We start from the raw sequence: 10,281 nt of genomic DNA, 5'->3' as shown, positions 1-10,281 counted from the left end.
TTCATGGGAATTCCCAATGGAGGGGGAAAGCACTGAAAAAGACAAAAGTAATGAACTGTTTGTTGTTCTACTATTGTATTGGGTAGGCCAAAATTTTCTTGCTTTCCCTTGAATGAATATTTTACAACTCTGATTTTACTTTCAAATTTTCTGTGAAATAAGACAAAATAGAAATGCTGCTTGCAGATATTATCATCTGCAATCGGGTTAGTGCCAAAACCATCATTTTCATGAAGGATCCACGGAATATAATTGCTTGGATCAGTTGCCACAAAAGAAGACATAACTCCCATTAGCCACTCAACATGCTTTTGTTTTCTTCTCTTACTTTTTGTTGCCTTCTCACCAACACTGTTACCTTACTTCTTAATCCATTGGATAGGTCACACCTTTCATTAGTTTTTTTTTTTTCTTTCTTTGTTTCATGCCAAACCCAATGCATCATTTTACCTGTGGACCAGAATTCGATATGATTATATTTTAAGTCAATATTTTGGATAAATTTACAAACAAAAATACTTTATGTTTTAAGAATCCTATGTTTTATACTGAAACCCCTTTGGTAGAATTCTTTTTTTATTTTTTATTTTCACTGTCTTGATATTAAAGGTTTGGTCACTCATTTTTATTTTTAAAAAAATTTAAAAATAATTGTTTTCATATTTTTGTTTTTGTTTTTAATTTTATTTCATCTCTCTGCTACACCTTTTATTGTCAATGACTATGTGACATTAAAAATCATATGATAAAATCTCTCATATTTTCATAAATTATTGATATTTCCCATAAAAATCATCACCAATAATATTACTGAACTTGTATAGATGTGAGAGTCATATTATCACGGAAGTCATGACTCTCAAATCCAAAATGGGGAGTTGGCTTGCAACACTCTTAAATAGTTCTTTAAGAATTGTCGATGAAAGAAAAAAAAATTCAAAGAGTTCTGAGTAATTTTTTACATTTCACTAATTGCCAACTAATGTTATAGATTACAAAAATAAAACTTAAAAATAAACACAAATTCGTCAAATGTGATGTCTTTCTTTCATGTGAAAATAAAAAATAAATATCAAAACTAAAAACAATAAAAAAAAAACTTGATGTTTGTGCAAGGAATCCAAATAAAATCATAAGAAATTAAAGCCCATTCAAGTAGCCCAACCCAAGCCCAAACCCAACTATGAAACAGATATGTTCCAAAGGGATGATAGGCTGACAAAAAGCGGTTTACGCGAAGGTTCAACAGTAAAATCGGGGGCTCTTGAGGGATGGATTGGTCATTCGGAAAAGAATTGAAGCGCATTAATTTCTGGCTTTGTCGTCTTCGAAACCACCCAGGAGCAGGTAAAGCACCATCCATAAACCCAACTGATCCTGAGAGACGGAGAGAGTCCCCCAGATCTCTCAGATCAGAAATTCCCTCTCTCTCTCTCTCTCTCTCTCTCGGTCCGTGTAGATCTACCAGCGATGAAGCGATCTATTGATTCCGACGGCGGTCTGCTGACGGGCAAGATGAAGAAGATCAAGCCGGAGGAAGAGGCGGAAAGATCGGCGGTGGTGCTGATGGATGAGAACCTGCTGTACGAGGTGCTGAAGCACGTGGACGCTCGGACGCTGGCCATGGCGGCCTGCGTGAGTAAACGCTGGCACGCGACGGCGCGTGACGAGCGCCTTTGGGAGCTGATCTGCACGCGCCACTGTTCCAACATCGGCTGCGCCACCCACCAGCTCCGGTCCGTTGTCCTCGCCCTCGGCGGATTCCGCCGCCTCCACTCCCTGTACCTCTGGCCCCTCTTCAAACCCTCATCCTCCTCTTCTTCTTCCCCGCCATCATCCTCCGCGTGGCCCTGCCTTTCGCCGCCCCCCGGATTGGTCCCGGCCCAACCCGCTGCTTCCGGCGCCAAAACCCGCTGGGGAAAGGACGAGGTTCACCTCTCGCTGTCCCTCCTCTCCATTCGATACTACGAGAGGATGAACTTCAATAACCGAGGCAAAGGACTTTAATTTCGTGCTTTTTCACTTTCTTGTTCTGTTTTGGAGTGTTTCGGCAAACTAGATCTGTATCCTAACAATGGATTGCTTACTATTGTAAAATTATTTTTGTGTTGACGAAGATTACGTGATTAAGAATGAAATTATCCCTCTTTGTTTCTTCTTTAGTGCCCAAATTGGAATTGGGTTTCCGTCCGTTGTATTCGTGTTTGGATGCTAGGAAAGTAGGGGAAATTTTATTTTTCTTTGTGGTGGGATGCTTTCTGTGGGTCGATACAAGCACACAGAAACAAAAGACTAGTGGTGGTTGTCTGGTAGTGGGCTGTGATTTTCTGGCGCTTCCCATGGCTTTATAGGTAGGGAGAGAGAGAGAGAGAGAGATCTGAAAATGGAGTCTTGTTTGGATTTGTGGAAAAAGCCAAAAGGACATTTGAAAAGAGGACTGGCATCTATCTTCGAAGGATGCGTACTGATATGGACATTGAATATGTTGTTAGACATGGGGTTGCAGTGTTTTCTGGGCGTTTGTCTAAATGGCCGTTCACAGCCAGAAGCCAGCATTTGCTGGCTAGTTCAGTTTCAGGTTCCTAAGCTTGAGATTTGTTAAACTGTGGAGTGGCTCCATATCCATTTCGATTTGGGCCTGCCATAGGGTGCCTTTGATTGCCGGACGTGCTGACAAACAAGGCCGGAATGGACTAATAAACTGCATTAGGTGCGGCCGGAAACTGATTCTTGGAATATTTTGGCAAAAAGACACCATTATCTCTTAAATAAACTTAGGGTGTGTTTAATTGTAAGTATGAAATTTGTATAGAAAGAAAATATTTTTTAAACAATTGAATTGTCTAATTAAATTTTAAAAAAAATGTTAACTGAAAGTGTTTGATTGGCTTAATTTTTTTACTTAAAATTATTATATTTTTCTAATTTTTAATGTTTAATTATTATTATTTTTTATGAAAATAGTCATTTTTTCTATCTTCATGCACAATAGAATTTGAAAATCTCTTTCTTTAGCATCAGTATTTAAGATAAAAGGAGCAAACTTCTGAATAATACACAACAAAATTTGAAAATCTAATGACGTCCTTTATATATTGCTGAACTCACTCTTTTCAAACTTGTACCAAAAAAAAAAACATGAAAGAAAGATAGACAGAAAAATGAATATGATGCCACGAAATTGAAACTTTGCAAGACATCCCAATCAAGATCTTCCTATCTTAACAGGCTTTTCATCATCCTCGCTACCCCAATCAAGATCTTCATCTTCCTCTTGCGCAAATCAGCTCTGTTTGGGCTCGCTCACCCTCTCTCTCATTTACTCCATCGCTACCTTTGTCCTTCTCTCGTTGCATCACTCCATCGTTGCCTCTGTCATGCTCTCACTACATATCTACTTTTAGGGGAAGGAGAAATCTTACCTTGAACAAAAATGATGAATCATCGGAACTTGTATTCGGCTGAGATGGCAACAAACAAAGGGAACTCGATGATCAAGCGCCGAATGAAAGAGAGACTCGAGGAAGGAGCTAATCAGGAGTAATGAGTGAATTGCTTAGAAAATATTTTTTCACCCCTCCCCTAAGAATTTCCAACAAAAATGAAAAAATGGGCATTACGTGACCAAAGTTGGAATTTGTATTATCTAGAAAATATAGCTAATCAAACATCATTAAGTTGAAATTTACATGAAAAATGTCCATTTTTCGTGAAAAATATGGCCAATCAAACAAACCCTTAGGGAAATTCTATCTGCAACCGTTAATTTTGCTTTTCGCAACCACTTTTGAATATACATAAAATACCCTCAAATGAAAATCTATTTTTACCCTTCATTCAACTCTTCAATACTTAACCACTCACCATGATTCAAACACTTACCATTGCACATGCCTTCTCTTTTCACCATAATAGGTTGTAACTCATTCCTTGTTATTTCATACCCACTATCACTTAGCCATTTTCTTTTTGCCATAGCAATTCGATCACTCATTCCATGTTCTTTCACGACTATCATTGCTCAACAATTTTCTCCTTAGCATAGCAACTAGCCAGAGTTAAGCCATGAATGATTACTACACTCAAATGTTGATGACGTGGGCAGAGGAAGAAAACAACACTACAAATTGTCCGATGGACAAATAAGTGCACACGCAATTTGTATCTCTCGTTAGAGACTTGCAAGGTTTGCGAAAGTCGGGGAACTCTAAGGTTCATGAAACTCTAAGTTCCCCAAATTCCAGGGTTTAGGGAACTCCAAATTTCCCGAACGTTTCCCACACCCCAAGGTTCGAGGAACTCCTAAGCTCCATTCCCCAACCTTACCAGAATTCTTTTTTAATTTATGTTTTATTGGCTTGTTGTTCTTTTTATATCAGGATGAAAATGAAACCACATTTGCACTTGACCATTCATTTGATAATATTCAACCGTTTACCACTAATGAGGTATGAAACATTCTTATTAAATTTTTTGAAATTGTTATTTTAATAAGAGAAAAAATGTATCTAAATCTTTTTTTTTTATTAGCTTTTTAGTAGTAGAGAACTTATTGGATGGGATAAGAAAGTTGGGAAATAAAATGGAATTGTTATTGTGATAAAGAGTTCAGAATATGGGGATCCTGAGAAAAAAACAATGTCCCATGGTTGAATGATTATAAAGAAAAATTTATTGCAACGTGGACAAATAGAATAATGCATTTTTGCAACGTTACTATTAATATGTGTTCTTTATGAAACTCAAATGTTATCCTTACTTATTTTTATTGTAATTTATTCAATCAATCTAATATATCAATATGTTTTTGTTCAATGGCTGAGGGTGTGCATGCAAAGCTGAAAAAACATCTAGGATCATCTCAATGTGACTTTGAGTTATCCTGGATAATTATCAACTCTCTTATTGAGTTGCAATATACAAAGATCAAGGGGTCTTTCTTAACGTTGGTACAACATAATTTCAAGCCATAATTTTGTAAAGAATTGCGAGGTATTATATCTAAAAATGTAATGAATAAGGTGCTAAAGCAAACATAACTAGCTCAGAAAATTAGAGTGGATAAGGTTGCATGTAGATGTGTGTTTAGAAGCACACATGGTTTGCTTTATACACATGAAATTATAGAGTTGATGATGCAGGAACAAACAATTCCTTTGTCATTTGTGCATCATCATTAGGCAAAGTTAAATTTGGTGTAGACTGTTTTTTATGATGTGTCTTCCCTACTCACCATTGATTTGGAGATGAAAAACATATATAACAGGTTTCAGTCAGAACCAGAAACAGGTAAAATAGTATTGAAAGAGAAATTAAGAGAATTAGTTAATCCAGCTACGACTTCATTAATGTCGCCAAGCGTAAAAGTTTGAACAAAAGATAAGCCATCATCAAAGAAGAAAGTTTAGGTTGATACATCCATCAGGCTTGATCCATCGTACTTTGAAATAGTACAGTCTATTCATAACAGTACATCCCCAGCAACACAAAACTCAGTTAAGATACTGAAAGAAGGTAAACTTTTAATTTGTCCTGCTAACATCAAACATAGATTGCTAGGTTATGATGCTTCTTTTCCATAAAAAAATACAACATTTCATACACAATATTGTTAATTAGAGTCGGATAGATATTATGGGTTTCGTGCCATTGCTGCATTACTTGGTATGAGCGAGCACAACTATGAAGATATTCATCCAAATCTAATTGTAGAGTTACATGTTTTTTGTGTTGAGTATACAAAGTTATACGGATCTGTTATGTGTGTGGATGAGTTAATGCACACACTCTCTTGCTTTGACTACGTTACACCTCGCTAGCATTTGATTATTTTACCTGATATGGGCTATTTGATTGCTTCAAAATACAATGTCGTCTTGATCCATTTGTCACGGATTCAATGTCTTACTATAATATCCCAGATTTTCAAAAGGGCTTAAGAGTATTTTAACGTGAGCTATAGGTGGAATTATCAAAAGATTAGAGGCTCGAGTATAATTTCTTACAGTTATCAGTATCGAATCAACTGCAGGGAATGCCCCGGAGTGCAAATGTCTATGGAAAATGATATGGTGTCGATTAGCATTCCGAGATAGAATTTATGGTATTAAAAGAAATCGGAATTGAGACTATTTTCGATACAACTAAAATACAGTTATGATTTAGGTTGGAAAACCAAATTGTCGTAGGGGATATCCAGGAAATCAACGGAACCTTGAGGAGGCTCTGATTTTTCATAACGATCAACCTTGTGGGTAAATGTGTAATTCATACACATATATATGTATATACCCGTGACCTATTTGTCCTAGCATTTTCTTCTGAAATTAGATTTGGCTGACAGAAATAGAGGAAGAGAGAGTGGCCAAGAAAGAGAGAAAGGAAGTAATGAGATCGAGAGTGAGAGGAAAAGTTTGGCGATGAAGATGGCTGGAGGCAGCAGCGGAAGTGACTTAAATGGGCCACAATCGCAAGCTGGAAGTGGCCATAGCGGCACGACAATAGGTGAACAGGGGTGGCGATAATGGCTGGGCCACAATGGGGGCGACTAGGGACGGTTGGTGATGGTCATAACAAGCACCAGAGGTGGCTAGAGTTGGCCGCGCAGCAAGCGGTAGCCATTGCTGTTATGTTGTAGCAGTTGGGCAGTACAGCCGGCAGCGAATGCGCAACAATGGGGGGCCACCGTGGTGGTTCGCAATGTAGGCGGGCGATGGCTATGGTCGTGCGGTTGCAAAAAATAGCTGACAGAGGTGGTCGGGCTAGTGCGTGCGGCCAGATTGGTGCGCGGGTGAACAGTGGCCACGCAATGGAGAAGGAGGAGGAAGAAGAAGGGAAGAAGAAAAAGAAATTAGGAAAAAATGTGGAAAAATGGAGAAAAAATCCTGAAAAATGTCAAAATGATTTTAGAAATTTATTTGGGGGTTGAGGAGTATGCCAGGAGCTAGAAAATTGATCGGGTGCGTTTTTTGAGGTCTTGACATGCATATCGAGGAAGCCTGAGAGGTTAAATTAAAATGAGTAAATTTTTTAGAAAATTTCAGAAATTCAAAAATGTTATTTTATGAATTATTATAGTGAAATATTTGAGAAATATTTAGTTTGGATTTATTAAGGAAAAATAGGAATAAATAAAGAGAAAAATAAAGAAAATGCAAAAAATTATGAAAAAATAGGTTTTTATACTTATTTAAATAAATATGATGATTATGGTGTTTTGAATCTTAAATTGAAGTGTCTTGTGCGAATTTTGAGGTTGGCATGCAAATTGAGACGGTGCACGTATATTGAGGCAAATAGCGAATATTGAGGTAGTCTGATAAGTTTGAGAAGGTTTGGATTCTCAGGATTTCGCTCGATTTTCTCCTTAAGCTCGAACTTGAGCCATTCATTCCCAGGCTGTAACACTCGAGAATAATTTTGAGGATAAAAATGATGTTTGATAAAGGGCATAATTGGAATTTTGGAAAAAATAGGACTATAGGGCACACTAACACAGCTTTGGACGACCGAATTAATCAGAGGGAGTACCTCGGACCCTAGATAGCCAAGGAAAATGGTATAGTATCGACGAGCAATTAAAATTATGATTTTTAGTGATGAAAGAAATGAGATCGAGAACAGTTTTCGGTACAGCAAAAATACAACTGCCAATTAGGTCGTATTATCGAATTGCTGTAAGCGACGTCCAAAAAGTCAACGGAGAGTGTCAAGGACTAGTATTCGATGTATAGAATAACCCTTAAGAGGTTTCAGGTTGAATCGAGTGGATTTGAGGTCAAATAAATCAGTCGGGCCTAAGTATAATTTTCTAAAAATACCCGAGGGAGGTCAAAACGGTAAATTTTTGAAAATTTCAAGGCAGAAATGAGAAGTTCTAATCTTGTGGGTCTTAGTGGTATAGTTGGATAATTAAGGGGCTTGAGAATAAGGGCCAAAATGTAAAAGGAAATTCAAAGGGGGCCAAATCGCAATTTTTGAAAATCTACCAAAGCATGGCAGATTTGGCCGAGATTTTGGCCTGATTTTCCGGCGATTTGGGCAGCCTAGGGTCATCAGGGAGTGGCCTAGGGTGGTCTAGGAAGCGTGGGGAAGAAGCCTTGGCCGGAAATCGGCCACGTGGGGGTCGAATTTGGCTATAAATAGCCAAGGGTTTCGGCCGAAAATGAAGCATCAAATTGCTCGGTTTTGAGAGCAAATCGAGGGAAACCAATAAGGGGCTTTTGATCCTTGAGGGAAGAGGATCATTTCTGGAGATTTTGGGAATTTTTGGGGTAGTATAGAGGGTGTTTTCGCATATATATACATTCGGCCGTATATATATATACATTTTGCGTGAAATACCAAATCGGGTTGTAAAAGTGATCGATCGAGCGATCTAATAAGGGGCTTTTGTTCGCAAGGTGATGGGTAACTGATCTGGAAAGTTTCGTGCCAATCGGAGTTCGAATCGAGGGTCAATTTGATTCGCCGGAGTTCGGTGGCGGGATAGCTTCGGCCGGTTGTTTTTAGCCAAATCGGAAGGCTTCCGGTAGTTTTTTCCGAGAAAGATTGGTACCATTGGGATCGACTAAGGGAGAGGAACAACCTGGTGTCGTCTCTTCAATTTTCCGGTGTGCCGTCGCCGGAGAAGATGACCGGAGGTATTTTTGTGTTTTTTTAAATACTGAAAATATAGAAAATTCGATAAAAAATTCTGGAAAAATATCCAGAAATTCTAGAAAGATGAATAGTTTATTTTGATGACTTTTTATCTTGGAAATTTCTTGAGAAAGTAATTATTTTTGATTTTTGAAAGGAAATGTAAATAGAAAATAAATAGGATGAATTTTTAGAAAATTCTGAAAAAATTCCATAAGTATAAGGAATTTATTTTATGAGTTTTGGTGATTTTTCTTGAAGTATATTCGAAGTAAATCGATGAGAAATAAATTTTCTCAAGGAAAAGTAATTATGGAAATTTGAGAAAATAGGAGAAAAATCTGGAAAATTTTCAGAAAATCCCAGAGGCTTATAAATATTGTTTTATGAATTATTATGTAAAAATATTTGAGAAAATAGTTGTGTAGATATTTATTTTGGATTCTTAGAGAAGAAAATGGGAGAAAAATAGGGAAAATTGTGAGAAAATTAAGGAAAATTATAATTGTTGGATAAATGTGATGATTAGGGTGCCTTGAGGGTTGAGACGAAGTGACTCGTGCGAAGATCAAAGAAGGCACGCAAATCGAGGCATACCGAAATATCGCCAAAGGTGAGTGTTCGCCCCCAACTTTGTTTTGACTTGTGAGTGGTTCTACCCGAAAAGATTTTAAGTGACATGTGAATGGTTTACTGTGAATGTTCATCCCTATGGCTTGGTTTACTATGGTTGTCCGAACAATTATTTACACATGCATTGAATTTCGTACGGTAAATTGCATACATTGAAATGTTGATTTTATGCATGTTATGATTTTTTTCGGCATTGGCTTGTTTTGTGTCGTCCATGTGGGACGTGGGTTGGTAATTTGTGACGTAGCCCAGAGTGACGGCACTCGGGATGCGTACCTAGGATTAATGCTAGTGACCCACTTGGGACGGGGCTGAGACGGACTTCACCCTACGGGACCCAAGTGGCGGGGCTGAGAGTGGACACCACCCCGGTTGTTGGCTCAAGTGGCGGGGCTGCGAGTGGACACCACCCCAGGTTCCTTTGAGCAATAGCATTAATGCCAAGGTGACGTCGATTCCAAGGATAGTGCTGATGTGACACTCTTGGGGCTAGGGTTGCGTTGAGTTTTGGATTGCTTTTGAGTTGGAGCGTAAAGCCTAACAATGACAATGGGTGATTCCAGGGTTCATATGTCGAGGTTGTCCCTCTTAAGCAGGATTGTTTTGTCAATGGGCCAAAGGGGTTGTGTCGCCTTTAAAGAGATTGCATTTTCCCCGATTAGGGTTAAGTGCTATGTGGGATTCTCTTAGGCTGGTGCATGTCGGGATTTATCGATTTTGTATATGATTTTTCATATCTGCATGAAAACGTTTTTGAACTCTCACTTAGATGATTCAGCATCTAATTTGGACTATGTCTCTAGAATATTCAAATGTTCCAGGTGAAAGCAGTGGCGCCAAGGGAAAGAATATCATCGAGATGTAGCGGCTATGTTTAGTTTTCGTAGGTTTTGTCCATGATTACGATGTTCAGAGGTTATGTAATATTTTGATATTTTCATGTGAAACATCGATTTGGTTATTGTAAAGGAATTGTCGGTTATATATCATTGAGGTTTCGATCTTGCT

At 38.1% G+C, this 10,281-nt stretch overlaps 1 protein-coding gene and 1 long non-coding RNA gene across 2 annotated transcripts; both read left to right on the top strand.

Moving 5' to 3' along the window:
• Positions 1–1,343: 1,343 nt before the first annotated feature.
• LOC127798849 (F-box protein GID2) lies at positions 1,344–2,158 on the top strand. The gene has a single exon (XM_052332480.1). The coding sequence runs from the start codon at positions 1,471–1,473 to the stop codon at positions 2,005–2,007; it is 537 nt and encodes a 178-aa protein (XP_052188440.1). The 5' UTR covers positions 1,344–1,470; the 3' UTR covers positions 2,008–2,158.
• A 6,395-nt stretch (positions 2,159–8,553) lies between these two features.
• Positions 8,554–10,281, top strand: LOC127800788 (uncharacterized). Its single transcript, XR_008022845.1, has 3 exons — positions 8,554–8,642; positions 9,170–9,253; positions 10,095–10,281. It is a non-coding gene; the product is annotated as an uncharacterized LOC127800788 (long non-coding RNA).

The sequence above is a fragment of the Diospyros lotus genome, chromosome 4, assembly GCF_014633365.1.
Source record: "Diospyros lotus cultivar Yz01 chromosome 4, ASM1463336v1, whole genome shotgun sequence".
Taxonomy (NCBI): Eukaryota; Viridiplantae; Streptophyta; class Magnoliopsida; order Ericales; family Ebenaceae; genus Diospyros; species Diospyros lotus.
This window is presented reverse-complemented; position numbering and strand designations above follow the sequence as displayed.